Source organism: Carassius gibelio, chromosome A18 (genome assembly GCF_023724105.1).
Source record: "Carassius gibelio isolate Cgi1373 ecotype wild population from Czech Republic chromosome A18, carGib1.2-hapl.c, whole genome shotgun sequence".
NCBI lineage: Eukaryota > Metazoa > Chordata > Actinopteri > Cypriniformes > Cyprinidae > Carassius > Carassius gibelio.
Window position 1 is genome coordinate 18,476,834 of NC_068388.1, and position 15,709 is coordinate 18,492,542.

At 42.5% G+C, this 15,709-nt stretch overlaps 1 protein-coding gene across 1 annotated transcript in view; it reads right to left on the bottom strand.

Annotated features, from left to right (window-relative positions):
* kiaa1549lb (KIAA1549-like b) overlaps positions 1–15,709 on the bottom strand; it is a 75,296-nt gene that overhangs the window by 14,788 nt on the left and 44,799 nt on the right. The window contains exons 13-17 of the mRNA XM_052531098.1: positions 15,162–15,352; positions 13,906–14,036; positions 10,308–10,432; positions 2,897–3,126; positions 221–353 (exon numbers count right to left, since the gene is read on the bottom strand). Coding sequence (XP_052387058.1) covers positions 221–353; positions 2,897–3,126; positions 10,308–10,432; positions 13,906–14,036; positions 15,162–15,352 — 810 coding nt within the window. The remainder of the gene's footprint in view (positions 1–220; positions 354–2,896; positions 3,127–10,307; positions 10,433–13,905; positions 14,037–15,161; positions 15,353–15,709) is intronic.

The window sequence follows — 15,709 nt, forward strand, 5'->3', positions numbered from 1 at the left end:
CAAGCATAACACAACTCAACCACATCTCCACCCCATAACAATCAAGCAATGCCTTACAAAATCATTTTTTTTTAACTGTCCAATGTTATATAAATGTATCTGTGCATTTTCCAGATGCTTTTATCTAAAATCACAACCTTGCTGATGCTGGCAGCATGCTCTACAGCTGTGTTTTTGAAGCCTTTCCATTTTTGCACAGCTTTTAGTGAAGAACACTCACATCATAGCCACTGTTACGGTTCCCCTTTCTGGGTCTCTCTCTCATAACCAGAAGATCCATCTCTGTTCCTCCAGGACTGGGACTGTTTAGAGACTGTCTGCTCTGATGTGTTCGGTGACTCACCTGAGAGGGTCTAAAACCATCACACACACACAGAGAGACAGAGTCAATTAGAGAGAGAGAGAGAGATAGAGAGAGAGAGTTTAGAACAGTATCATTAGTAACATCTGAACATTTAAAAGTGACTATACAAGGCCTGTGTCTATGTATGTGTGTGTGTGTGTGTGTGTGTGTGTGTGTGTGTGTGTGTGTGTGTGTTTGCGTGCGTGCGTGTGTGTGTGTGTGTGTGTGTGTGTGTGTGTGTGTGTGTGTGTGTGTGTGTGTGTGTGTGTGTGTGTGTGTGTGTGTGTGTGTGTGTGTTTGCGTGTGTGTGTGTGTGTGTGTGTGTGTGTCTGCCATATTCACTGAAATAGATACACTATTTATGTTAGGCAATATAAGTAATTTAATGAGCTGCACTCTAGAATGAATATATTCCTCCATGCTGCATATCCAGTTATCCTTACATTTTAGATTATGAAAACTTTTTCTTTTGAATAAAATAAATGACAATCCATTTACAGTGAGACAGTGAATACGTTAAGTACATAGGTTTAGTTCTGATTAAAAAAAGGTGAAGACATTATAACAGAACTATACATTGTTTAGAGAATATATAAATAACTATTTATTGTTAAACAAATAAAACAAGCTGTCAAAACAGTCAACGCCATGTCTCCTTGATTCTCTGGTGTCAAGAGATGCAGGGGCCCTGAGAAAACAGCCCAAGAGTTGATGTCTTAATCTATGTTAGCTTTACATTTCTTTTTAAAAAATTGTTGAGTCTGGGCTGGCAATACCACGAGTGAAGTGCCCTTGAGCAAGGCACCGAACCCACAACTGCTTTTTGGGCGCTACAGCATAAATGGCTGCCCTCTGCTGTGGGTGTGTTTATGGTGTGTGTGTTCATTGCTATGTGTGTGCACTTTGGATGGGATAAATGCAGAGCACGAATAATTCTGAGTATGGGTCCCCATACTTGGCTGTATGTCACGTCACTTTCACTTAAACCTGTCATCGCAACATCAATTGCATGCCATTTTGGGCCAGATAATGCAACATATTTTTTTTTTTTTTTTTTTAGATCTGCACTGTAAAAAAACAAAAAACAAAAACAAACAAAAAAAACCTGCTCTGAGTAAAGAATAACCTTAATAAGCACAAATATTGAGCTGCTCAGATTTCATAATTCTGAGTCCTGCGTCAAAGCTATGAGCCAGTTAAACAACAGATCACAGTAAAGCAGAGGTTAGCACTTACACTCAGAAAACACAGCAAAAATAACACGCTTAACTAAAAGGGGTAAATGGTGATGTCAACGTTTCAATAAATGTCCTCAGCAGTTTTAAAATTACATATAGAGCCTTAAGTGAAACAACTTTCCCAAAGGTCTTCATATTAAAACCAAGAGATTTTCTTATACATGGGCTTCTGAACGAATCATAGGGGTTTGATTTTAAGCCATGCCAGTGTTCTCAAGCAACTGATACTTAATCCAATGGAAAGCTGAAAGCCGCAGAAAGATACACTCTCCTTCTTTAAAAAATATGAATTGCACAAGATTTGACAGAGTGCCAGTGGATCCCCCCAAAAAAAAAAAAAAAAAGGAAATTAAATATTTAAACAGAGACAAAACTCCAAAGCAAGGGTATTTTGGTCAGTTAATGAGACCGGGCAAAGGACGTACTGGATACCTGATCCAGTAATTTCTGTGACAGCAGCTTTTGTGTCTACTTCTGAACTCCTGGGAAAAGAACAACAGACATTTCTGAGCACATAGTGTTTTCATCATCAAGGCTCATGCTTAAAGCTAGTTGACAAAGCTCACTACATATTTGCTACACTAATGATTTACCAAATGCTCCTATTTTAGAGAAAGCCAACCACACAGTACAACTACCGTATATTATTTAGTTCAGTAAATATAAATTGTTAAAGCCATTTAAAACAAGAAAGAAAAGGGGAGACTTGACAGTGTTTAATGTTAAATTATATTTGTGAACTAATTAATTTAAATTGGGTTACCGCCGTGATGAAGAGTGGAGCTTTTGCTTAGGTTGAGAAGAGGAGCGTTGCCAAGGAGTGTTGCCAGCAGTTTTCCAATGGAAATAGTTTAAGTTATAGTAGCCTAACTGGTGTCAGGTTGGCCATTTTAAGGGCTGTCTTAATCACATACGTAATTATTCCAGTGTATTGAAAGTTCACTCTCTGAAAAATCCGACAATGCTCCCTAAACCCTAGAGTGGACTGAGGCTCAGTTACATCACATTTCTGAAGTCCAAAATACATTACAAACATACTTTTTTAAATTGTATTATTAATTAATTAACGTTCTGATATGTTATCTAATGTAAAGATATTCAGTCATTTTTAAGTGTGTCTTAAGTATTCCAAACACTTTTGGGACCATTGTATATTAATAGATTAACAAATGACACTATGAAATTCATCATCAGATATAATTTGTGTAGATAAATTGTTCTTAAAGACAGTGTCACAATAAGCATTCAATTATGCATACATAAAAACAACCATATGTTGTTAAACACTCATTTCCATTCAAGAAAAATCCCTTACCTCCTGTGAGACTTTATAAACGTGGATCCCCTGTCGTCCTCCAGTTCCTGAGGTCTGCTCTGTGGGTGTGGAGGCCTGCCGCGGCTGTTCTTGTGTCGCTGACTTAGGTCTTTAGTGCTACCTTTGCCCTCAGCAGAAGGAATGCCATAGTATCCCTTCCTCTTTGCCTTCAATCTGAGCTTATTCCTGTAGTGCTCAATGTCCGACTTCTGTTTCAGAGCAAAATTCACCTGTATACACATAAAGAGAAAGAGAGAATGGTGATTGGCCAATCATTAAAAAAAAAATTGCATGAAAAATGTGGCTCGAATTGATTTCCCATAGGTAAAGTGATATTGTAAAATAAATCTGTGCCAGGACTCTTTGAAGACCAGATTTGACTAAATTAAGCAATAGTCCCATTGGAATATTCTATATATATATGTATATAAGAGAGCTCTACCATTCTCTTCTCTCATTCTGATCAGCGTCCCTCTGCTGGTGCGAGTGACCTGATCTCATTTGAGGGAAGTGAGGACGAGCTGCTTGATGAAAAATGTATGGCCATTGGTTCGTGCAGTGTATTAAAAACTAACCAGTGGATAGGCAGTGGAGCTGCACAAGACTATGGCGACGAAGCCCGCCAAGCATCTGGCTATATAAGCGGGCATTCGCCACAGGATTCTCAGAGTTCTTCTCCTTCAGCGACGACCACATCTCTAAACTGATCCGAAGTCGCTTGCCATTAAATTACACCTTCGCAGCTGGAATCAAGACCTCGAAGCACAGATGACCTTGCTTCTTCACCGCTTCAGTGACGCAGCAGTTCTGGTCCGTGTTCCCTGCCAATGTCCGGCGAATACTAAAAGAGCTTACTAAAAGTTGAAAATTGAAATTGTTAAAATTGTTGAAAATGCCACGCTGTTACTGCGGCTCGTGCGGGTCTCCCCTGCATGCCGATGATGGCCACTCGGAGTGCATTTCCTGCTTTGGGAAATCCCATGCGGAAGCTGCACTCATGGGAACTGATGGTTCTTACTGTGAGAACTTCATTCTTCATTCCCACGTGCCCCTCCCTCGCCACAGATAAAGAACACTCCCAGCATCTTTTCTCATTCTGATCAGCGTCCCTCTGCTGGTGCGAGTGACCTGATCCCATTTGAGGGAAGTGAGGACGAGCTGCTTGATGACAGCATGTCATTAACAGCATTGGATGAGGAGGAGCTATTGGGCACTGTAACTCGCCATCATCTGCACCAAGCACCACCAAAGACAGGATGGATGCCGAGCTTCTCCGTATCCTCTCAAAAACAGTTGAATGTATGGGCTTAGGTCTGTCTCCACCAGAGAAGCCCTCTTGCTGTGTCTGGAGGAATGGTTCCTGCCAGGGCACCATAAAAAAAAACTTGTCAGTGTCCCTCTCCATTCTTCAGAGAATAACAAGGTTCCCTCTCGAGGCGGTAACTCAACATTACGTCAGCTAAGACGTATATGGGGAACTCTTCCCTTCTCCACTTTCACTGAAATCTTATTGGCTAACGCCAGCTGGGGACAGCTGGCCAATTGACGCGAAGCATGCAAATACTGGCGGGTAAGCGTGCAGTATAAAATGCATGGGCGCGAAAATTACGTCAGAATCTCTTTCTTCACGCTAGAAGTCTTATCTAAGTCATCGTGGAAGTTGCAATAGAGGACTACTCACCCTGTTTTTCCTCTCCGCATCCGATGGCTGCTAATGCTAGATTCGGACCTTCACCAGTTCTGTGTGACCTGCCTGGGATTCTCAGACGGACCACACTTGCGCCCACTGTACCGAGCTGCCAGTGCGCGCCCTCAGAGCCAGAGTGGCTCGGAGGACGGCGGGAATGAGGCCCACTGCCGCCAGCGAGCCGCTGGTGGGCCCTCCCCCGCCCGAAGACGAGTTTGACGTCGGCGTGGTGGACTATAGCTTCCGCGAACTTCGTCCTCTTCGGAGCTGGCGAGGAGAACGACTCCATGTCGCTTCGACGTCGAAAAAGGTTTGGGCCTCTCAGTGGGACCGCCCCGACCAAGAGGGCCCTGAGACCTCCAGGAGAAGCTCGTCAGGGTCTTCGGAAAGGTCGTCACGGAGCTGAGTCTCGTTTGCAACGCACATGACGAGCCTGTGATAGGTAACTAGACTCGTGGCTCCTCCAGTCGAGCTGCTACCAGATGGCATTTAGGCATGCAAGAGCTCGTGGTGAAATCGTGGGCTGCACCCCAATCGGCGCGCACCCACTCTGCTACGAAGGCCATATCACGCACGTGGACGGGACGGAAACCCTCCCCCCCCCCCCGTCTAGGAGACTGTTACCACACACCTGTGCTCGTCTCCCTCTGCTTTTGGTCCGGACCACAGTCTAGAAAGAGCGAGTGCAGCTTCTGCTCTTCATGCCAGGGCAATACTCAAGGTGTTTCAGGCAAACGGCGGCACAGTAGCGCTGACGTCATCAGGATCTGCACGCGGCAACTGATCTCGCGCTGATTGCTACTAAGCGCTCTGCTCAGCTGTTTCACGGAGCTCATGGTCATCTTTACAGGCACCTATGGCTTACCCTAGCTGTCCTGAAAGACGCAGACCGTAGGCCGCTCCTAAACGTTCCAGTTGCTCCCTCCGGCCTCTTTGGTGACGTCATGGAGCTATTCTCAGAGACGCAGAAAGCGCGCCAAAGTATGAGCCATGTGATACCCCGTCGCTCACCCCAGTCTTCTCTGCGAGATTCTTATGCACCGGGTCAGGCTCTAAAACCAGCTAAAATAACCCGCTGTGGCACCCCGCTCTGAATCGGACGCTCGTTTCTGCCAAAACCAGCAGTGGTAAGAGCCTTGAAGGTAACGTCAGGGTCAGTTGAGGATCTCGCGCCGCGAGAGAGCCAGCGCGCCATACGAGCCGTCTCCCTGACGGTGAAAGAGTGAGTGAGCGGGAGGCCCCGCCCCCAAGCGCCATGTTCATATGCATCATGTCCCCCATTTCCTTCGGGCGACGATTGCTATGTCTGTTTGAATGCTGTTTGTGTGAGTTCCACAATAAAAGCATGTTACTATCAACTAAAGAGCTTTACTTCCTCTTACACTCATCTCTGTGTCACTCGCCCTGTCTCAGAACAGTGCAGAGCCACAACCCATGATTATACTGGCCTCGCGAGAGTGCCAACACCACATGAACACGGTGTCACCCTCAATGTTCAGATGCATCATGTCCCCCATGTTTCTTCGGGCGACGATTGCTATATGTCTGTTTGAATGCTGTTTGTGTGAGTTCCACAATAAAAGCATGTTACTATCAACTAAAGAGCTTTACTTCCTCTTACACTCATCTCTGTGTCACTCGCCCTGTCTCAGAACAGTGCAGAGCCACAACCCATGATTATACTGGCCTCGCGAGAGTGCCAACACCACATGAACACGGTGTCACCCTCAATGCTCGGATGCATCATGTCCCCCATGTTTCTTCGGGCGACGATTGCTATATGTCTGTTTGAATGCTGTTTGTGTGAGTTCCACAATAAAAGCATGTTACAATCAACAAAAGAGCTTTACTTCCTCTTACACTCATCTCTGTGTCACTCGCCCTGTCTCAGAACAGTGCAGAGCCACAACCGATTATTATAATGGCCTCGCGAAGGAGCGAGAGTGCCAACACCACAAAGACATATGCATCATGTCCCCCACATCACTATGGGTGACAATTGCTATATTTGTTTAACTGATGTTTTTGTGAGTAAAAATTGTACTAAGGAAGCATATATACAAATTCTTGCACCCAACGTTGTGTCACTCGCCCTGTCTCAAACAGCGCAGAGCCACAGTCCATGATTATAATGGCCTCACGATGGCGCAAGAGTGTCACACCATGGCCCGCCCTCCCGCCAGTGCTTCCAGCCTCGCGGGGGCGGGGCCCTGATTAAAAGAAGCCATCAGTGGCTGTAGACGTAACGCGTCCGCCGTGTCATCTCATGGACGGTAAGAGGGCTATCCCGGGCGTTTCACCGTGGATACTGGGAATAATTCACGACGGATATTCTCTCCAATTCAAACGCAGACCTCCCCGCTTCAATGGCGTGGTCCCGTCACTGACTTTGCCCCAAAACCGTCCTGTTCTGCGACAGGAAGTTCTCAGTCTGCTCGAGAGAGAGCGATAGAGCGAAATTTCCCCTCAGATCGAGCGGAATGCGCATGTTGAATTATCTGGACGATTGGCTGATTTTAGCCCACTCAAGAGATGTGCTATCAGTCACGTGGAAACAATGCTTCGCCGTTTGGATACGCTGGGACTGCGTGTGAATATGCAGAAGAGCGTGTTTTTACGAGTCGGACTGTAACATATCTGGGAATATGTTTGGACTCGATGGCGATACAAGCCCATCTCTCTCTAGAGCATTTCATCGACTCTGCGCTGTTTCTGACTGGGCAGGTCGTTTGCACTGAGGGAATTTCAGAGGCTTCTGGGACTGATGGCGGCGGCTTCTTCAGTGTGCCATCTGGGTCTGCTACATTGCGGCCGCTACAGTTTTGGCTATAACTCGAGTTCCGCCGAGGGCGTGGTCTTCGGTCCACAAGCACTTACGGTCATTCACAGTTGCGTCAGCACTCTGAGACCGTGGAACAGCCCGGATATGTTCAGCCCAGGAGTTCTTTTCTCTGCGAATCTAGGCTGGGGAGCAGTGCGTCTGGGCCTGTGGTCGGAGTCACAGAGAAGGTGACACATAAACCGTTTGGAATAATGGAAGCGGTGTCCTAATATCCCTGCAAGCCTTTCGGTCGAGATTGGAGCGGAAACATGTACTGATTCAAACCGACAACACGTCTGTGGTCTCGTACATAAATCGCCAGGACGGCGTGCGCTCCAGAGCTCTATTCAAACAGGCAGCGAGTTTCCTGTTGTGGGCGGACCGACACTTAATCTCCATAGGAGCGTCGCACATCCCCGGTACTTTGGACCGTGGAGTGAGCATGCTTTTGAGGAACGGGATTCCTCAAGGAGATGTTGGCTTCACCCAAGATCAGATCTAATGATTTGGGAGGGAGGAAGTGGATTTGTTGCCACGAGCGAGAACACGTTTGCTATCTCACTCCCCCTGCTGGGAGATGCTCTGACATCGCGCTGGCCGGAAGCCAGGCTTACACATTCCCTCCTGTGAAGATTCTGCCTGTGTTGTGCAAAATCAGGGAGGAGAAAGCATCAGTTATACTCGTGGCCCCGAACTGGCCGAATCAGCCCTGGTTCGCGGACCTGAGAGAGTTACTGATGGCTCCCCCATGGCGAATCCCCCTCAAGCAGGACCTGCTGTCTCAGGCGAATGGCACAATATAGCACCCCAGCCCCGAGCTGTGGAACCTTCATGTGTGGCCGCTGCGGGGACCCTAATGAGCGGGACTCTCTGCACTGACGAGTGCTAAACACACTTACTGAGACGCGAGCATCATCAAACATTCGCTGCTACGCGCAGAAGTGGTGAGTTTTCACAAAATGGTGCGAGAACATTTATATTGACCCGGGGACCTGTTCCGTGTCGGATGTTTTGCGCTTTCTACAGCACAGTTGGATAGCGGGAGTTTGATACCATCCACGCTGAAGGTGTATGTGACCGCTATTGCCGCTTTCGTTCCCCGGTTACGGGTAAACGATCGGTAAGCACGCTCTGGTATTCAGTTTTCTCAGGGGAGCAAGTCGATTGTGTACTTCATGGCCGCCCTCCGTGCCGCCGTGGGATTTCGCTCTAGTTTTGAGGGCTCTATCTCTTATTACCGTTCGAGCCATTAGCTTCGATTGTGGTTAAGGAGCTTCCCTGAAGACTGCCTTGCCTCTTGCTCTCGCCTCAGCGAAGTGCCTTGGAGAATTCGTGAGTGTTTGGTGAACGATATTGCATTGGTTTCGGGCCTGGCGACTGTAATGTCACTCTCCGGCCGAGACCGGGTTTCGTTCCGAAGTCACTCAATACACCATTTTGTTTCCCTGCCCACCTTATCTGTTGAGCCGTCAGCCTCGCGTGACGCTGATGCTCAGAGCGCCAGGACCCTGGTTTTACGGATGTATATGAATTGCTCGGCCGCCTTTCGTCAGTCGGACCAGCTGTTCGTGTGCTTGGTGGATGTAATAAGGGACGTGCTGTTTCTAAACAGAGACTTTCTCACTGGATCGTGGACGCTATCAAATGCCAGGGGAAGGATTACCCCCTCAACATCAGAGCTCATTCTGCGAGGACATTATATATGCTTCCTGATGGGCCTGGTCTAGAGGTATGTCTGTCCAGTATTTATGTTTTGCTGCTGGCTGGTCTTCCCAGAACACAATCGCCAGGTTTTACAAGCTGGATGTACCCTCTGTAGCGTCACATGTTTTTCGGTGAGTTAAATTTTTATTCATTAAAGCTGTTATAACCAGCTATACAGTGGTTACCATGGCTGCTAACTCTGTGTTATGGTTTAAATGGTTTATGCAGCAGTCACCGCAAACGCCGTCGACTCTGTTTAACTCTCATGCTTGAGTGCTTATTGCTTTGTGTCTGCCCTGGTTAGTGCAGATTTCGATATGTTGCTTGAAGTTATGCATATTTTGTTAGGGTCGGAGCAGATGTCTCATTGGCCTAGTTCCGCCTATCAGATGCAAGCACTCTTAGCGACACGGCCATTGGCTAGAACTGTACTGCTTGTGTGAGGGTGATTGACTCCGTTCAGGGCTTATCTTCACTGCTCTCACGGCGGGATTTTATACAGTTCCCATATACGTCTTAGCTGACGTAATGTTGAGTTACCGCCTCGAGAGGGAACGTCTCCGGTTACTATCGTAACCTCGGTTCCCTGAGAGGCGGGAACGAAACATTACGTTAGCCGCCGTGGTCGCTGTTTGATCAGCTGTGCTAGCGTTCAGTCGTGATTCTGACGTAATTTTCGCGCCCATGCATTTTATACTGCACGCTTACCCGCCAGTATTTGCATGCTTCGCGTCAATTGGCCAGCTGTCCCCAGCTGGCGTTAGCCAATAAGATTTCAGTGAAAGTGGAGAAGGGAAGAGTTCCCCATATACGTCTTAGCTGACGTAATGTCTCGTTCCCGCCTCTCAGGGAACCGAGGTTACGATAGTAACCGGAGACGTTTTCCTGGTGGCCCCACTTCGGACGAACTAGCCGTGGGTCTCAGAGCTAACTCAATTTTTGAGCACAGCTATCAGAGTTCTGAGAATACGTATTAAGTGTTCCTCCCATTTTAGGCATTCAGAACAGCTCTTTGTCAACTTCGGTAACCATACCAAAGGGCTTCTGGTCACAAAGCAAAGACTCTCTAGATCTTTGGACCTAGATTCATTGCCTTGTCCTGGATATTTTTATATGTAAAATGCATCAGAAGGTCAGTAAAAAGAGTTAGTGGTCAGTGGTTGCCATCTAATGCGGTCTCTATTAAAATCAAGTCTTACCTCTCCATTGAATACAGCAGAGTCATGACTGTGGTCGGAGGATGCTGGGCGCGAGCAGGTGGGTGGAGCTGCAATTGGTTTTATAGAAATAAGCTGAAGTGATCCTGAGGAACTATCATAATGATCTGCCAAAACCAAAAACAAATAAACTTTAATGTCAGCAACAAGAAAATTAATATGATTATAGAAGCAGAACACAGACAAATTCACTTCCTTATTATGTGACAGCACCACTGGCCAACATTATCACTTCTGCAGAAGATTATTTTTCTTAGCTCTCATTTCCTATTTAAAGTCGAAAACGTTTGATCCTAAGATTTCAGAATTCGATCAATTTTTGATTTTAATGAATTTTTCCATTTATCAAGACAGATTAGGTTTGTCCACTTCTGAGAGAATATATCTAAATATATTCACATGGAAGTGGAAAAACTTTAGAATAAGCAAACTGTATATTTTGCCCTAACCATAAAGAATTAGATTCTATGTGAGCAGAATTTAACAAGTTACTGCCCATTTTCTTTTAAAGTAATAGTTCACCAACCAAATAATTAAATTTTATTTAAATAATATAATTTAATTAAATCATTACTCACTTTTTGTTATTCACTCACTGTTATTTCTTCTGTGCAATATATAAAGGAGAACTGAATGGATCTTAATGAAGCTTTTTACACATCACCACATTTCATAGTGACTACATCTGTCAAGCTCCAAAAACACCAAAAACCACCATAAATGTAGTTCATATAAGTGACATAATTAAAAAAATTTGAGAAAACAGTAATTTTAAACATGGAAAAAATTGGCAAACGTATTGCCAATTTTTTTTTTTTTTTTTTTTTTTTACAATAAAGCTCAATGTGATCCAATGCTGTTTGGGCCCCAACATTCTTTTTTTTTTCATGTAAGAAATAAAATAATAATAATAATAATAATAACGGTAATACATGCATACATGTAGGTTTGAAATTACTTGAGGGTGAGTAAATGATGACAGAGTGTTGTTATTATTATTTAGATACTTTTGAAAATTGAAAAATCTGTTCTGGCACAGATTATCTCTCCACAGACTCAAGTTTCATCTGACAAAAGGTCAGATGCAGAATATGCCAACTGGACATGAACATAATATTGGCATATTATGTTGTTATTGGGAGAGACATGCTTATTACAGTACATGTTTGTGTAGTGTTGAAGGTTGTATATTGGCAAGTCTGTGGTATCCAAACCAGTATGACCTCTGCCAAGGAAAAGTTTATAAAATAATAAATGTAGGTTTCAATGGGTGTGCCTTTATCTCTGTCTCTCAGTATGCATCTTGCGACGCATGTGTCTGCAAAAATGTGCATGTGACCCTGTTGCTCATCTGTGATGCTGGTAGCCACAGTGACAGACTGGATCATGTCAGAAGATAGGGTTTTATTCACATTCATGAACTTGATCACTATTTTCCTTCTGAGGATGGTCATCTGTTAAACAAGGCCTTAGTTAAAAACTCATCTTCCATGCAGGGAGACACCATACAACCTCGCACTGTACCCAAACACACACTTCTGGTAATAATTTAATATAGAATTAAAAGTGTGGTCACACTTTATTTTAGGGTCCAATTCTCACTATTAAATAATCATTAACTATGACTTTTGCCTCAATTAACTCCTTATTTGCTGCTTATTAATAGTTTATAAGTTGTTAAATTTAGGGTATTGGGTAGGATTATGGATGTCATGCATTATATGTACTTTATAAGAACTAATAAATAGCCAATATGTTAATAATAGACATAATAATAATCAACTAGTTATTAGTGTGAATTGGACCCTATACTAAAGTGTTACCAAAAGTGTCAGTAAAGAGCACTGGGATAAAATATGTGATGTATAAAGTCAAATAGCACACATTTGTTTTTTATTAAATTATTAAACTTGACAATTTTTGTTTTAAATCGTATATAATTGTACGTATTTAGGATGCATATAATCAGTAGTGGCTAGTGAATATAAATGTAGGTACCGCAGATTCTGAGGTCATAGCGGTCCCACTTTATAACTACTTTTTTTAAGGTGTCTTTAACGACTATAAACGTATGTCAAAAAAAAAAAAAAAAAAAAAAAAAAACTGGTGTACAGTTAAAGTTAGGGACATGTTTGGTGGGTTAAGGGGTAAATGTATAGGCTTAACAGTATAATTATAGATGTAATCACATATGTAATCACAGAAACTAACTAACAGGTATTTCAGAATATATGTACCATGTAAAAACATGTACGTTCACAATAAGTTCACTGTATCAAATAATTAATTTAAATGTCAGTACAAAGTAGTGTAAAACACTGCATATAAAGTCCTCTTTAACCATGATTCTCATCCACTAACATTATTAGAGTGATAGACTGCAACGGTTTGACTTAAAAATCTCAATTTGTGTTCTACTGAAGAAACAAATCACCTACATCTTGGGATGACCTGTGGTTAAGCATATAGTTTTTTGGGTGAACTATTCTTTTAAGTTTTATAATATAAGATACATACATTTTTATTTATGATTTACCACTCATAAGCAAAGTTTAGTGTGGTTGCATAATTTAGCCTGAGGGTGGTGCTCTAATATTGGTTGACAGGCTCCAAGTACACATGCATGTTACCTTAAAATTAACATTAATTTAATGTTGCATTTAGTGTGTTATATTGAATATAGACTGATGCAAGTTGTAGAGGAAATCAGGAGAGAAAAAGAAAGCCATGTCAATTCTCAGAACAAACACAACAGAAGGCTATTCAAATGAGCACGTTTAAACTAAAGGATTTATACTCTTACTAATTTGGTAACTCCTCCACACATCCCCCTGTACCTGATAAAGATGAACAGATGTGTTCACAATCTAACTTTTTAGTTGCTGAACTAATGGAGACTGTAAACAAGTTTTTGATATGGATGGATTGTTTCATAAGGTTTACGTAAAAAAAAAGTGGGGCAGATTGATTTTTGACCCTATTAATCTAAATTAGGGCACACTGCATTTCCATTTTACATCAGAGATTTACATTTGAAAAATGTTGGGCGTTGCTGAACTCAGGACGGCAAAGGCACCTGCTGCCCCTTTTATAACGATAGCATAGCTATCATAGCAAAATGTGTTCTATTTAATTGCTTTAAAGAAAAGTGAAAAAATAATAATAAATTAGCAGTATAGCAAATATATGTGTAAGGGTTAATAGAGTTTAAAAGCCCAGGACCAAAATGCCCATGGCAGATAAAACACTGAATTATCATCATTATTATTATTATTTTAATTAACATCTGTTCTTCTTTCCAAAAAGTTTGGTGCGATGTATTTAAGGTTGCATGCTCTACAATGGACATTTATATTTTTGGAGAGTTAGCACAATTATTCCTGCCTTTTGAAATCCTACTTTTATCTGTTAAGAGCACACCTCCCTTCAAATGTCTATTGAGGCAGCTCTTCAGACTCTTCAGTGATTGTATTTGCTTCATGAGAATTAGACATTTTGGAAAAATAACTTAATTTCATGGATGTCTTGTGGCTTAAATGCACAAATGTGAAAGTGCTTAAACTGTGGAGGCATTTCCCACCATTACTCTTCCTCGTCTCCTCCTTTGTGGGTTTCTGCTGTGCTGTGGCTTTTTGCACAGCCAAACCCTTTCCTGAGACCTCTTTCACTGATTCGCTGCTGATGACAGAACCATCCTCACTCGGCAACCTACTGCAAGTAACCATAGCAACAAGGAACAGCAGTAAGTCAGTGCATGTGTGAAATTAGAGGATGGTTATGTCATTTTCTTTATCTGCATCCTCATCTCAAACACATACATATAAATGAAAGGACACACAATCAAACAGATAAACACATTTACTTATACCAAATTTCTGTGGTCCTAAAACTAGAGTATTGATTGGTTTTGATTGTGAACATTTAATCTGTCCATTCAGACATTCTGGACTAGTTAATCATGGCTTTAAAAATGGCTTACGGAAATGGCTTAGTCGTTAACTAAAATAAATTTGATTAATTTAAAACCAGTTGTGCTAATCTGAATTAGCATGACAAAGGTTGTCTATAAAACATGGAATGAACCAAGAAAAGTTTAAAATTGTATGGAACTGAGCAGCAAATCTAAGGAAATCATTGGCAACAGAAAAAAAAAAGATATATTGAAGAAGACTATTGAAGTCGGTGAAAGAGCTCCTAAATTGAATCACTCTATGACATCTACACTTCTGGTCAAAAGTTGGAAGTAATCGAAAAAAATATCTTATTAAACCAAAACTGAAATTATGTATGCACACTTGTTGAGCATAAGCAACTTCTTATCCAAAACATATTATCCAAACTTCTGATCAGTAGTGTAGTTCTTGAATTGCTTATATAATTCACCTGAAGCTGAGTTACGCACTGAATACATTTCTCCAGAAATTATAATTAGATCCATATACAATTAGATCCATTTATATCACACTCCTCCAGGAAAGTAACTGAAAGCTACAGTGCTCATCCAACCTTATGAAATTCATTAACAGTCAGTCAGCTTAACTATCAGACAATATTTTAAACAGGCCAGTGATCTCATTAACACAGTGTTAAGATCAAACTGACATACTGAGCATTGATTTTATTTAAAAAGCAATTATCAAACAAGTCTCTGTCGCTATATTCATTATTTCACCCTCTCTTGAACACTGTTTAGCATCTCTAGCTTATGTCTTCCATGACAAGTAGTTTTGTGGGCCTGTGTCAAATAACAGCAAATGACAGCATTACTGTTAGTGCGGTGACATGAATACTGAGTATTTGTAGCATGGCATAAGAGTTAGGTTTCTTCACAGATACCTTTTCCTTATCTCACTGTTCAGGCTCTTCTTTGAAGTGGATCCATCTTGGCGTGAAAGCTTATCTAGGGACAGAGGGGCATCGCGAATGGGGTGGGGCAGAACCATAGTCTCCTGGGTAACCGGGAGGATCTCCTCATCACCTCCCTGCTGACCCAGATGTTGCTTGGCATAGTCAAACCCCTGAACAGGCTAATCAAGGAGCAAACATTCACATATTTGATTAGAGATATGAAGGTTATTCCTATACACTGTACACGACAAAAAATTGTAACATCTAAATTAATTGGTCAAAAATATTTTAAGGGGTCATATAATGCCATTTAAAATTTTCCTTTCTCTTTGGAGTGAAAAAAGTTCTTGGTTCATGACGAAGATCTGTAAAGTTGCAAAGACTTAAGTCTCAAATCCAAAGAGATATTCTTTATCAAAGTTGAGACTCTGCCACGCCCCCTTAAACGGCTCATTCAAACATGCCACCACGTCTACATCACCATGTGGAAATATTTGTGTAATGCCGCCCAAATGTTCATGTAAAGAAAGAAGGCG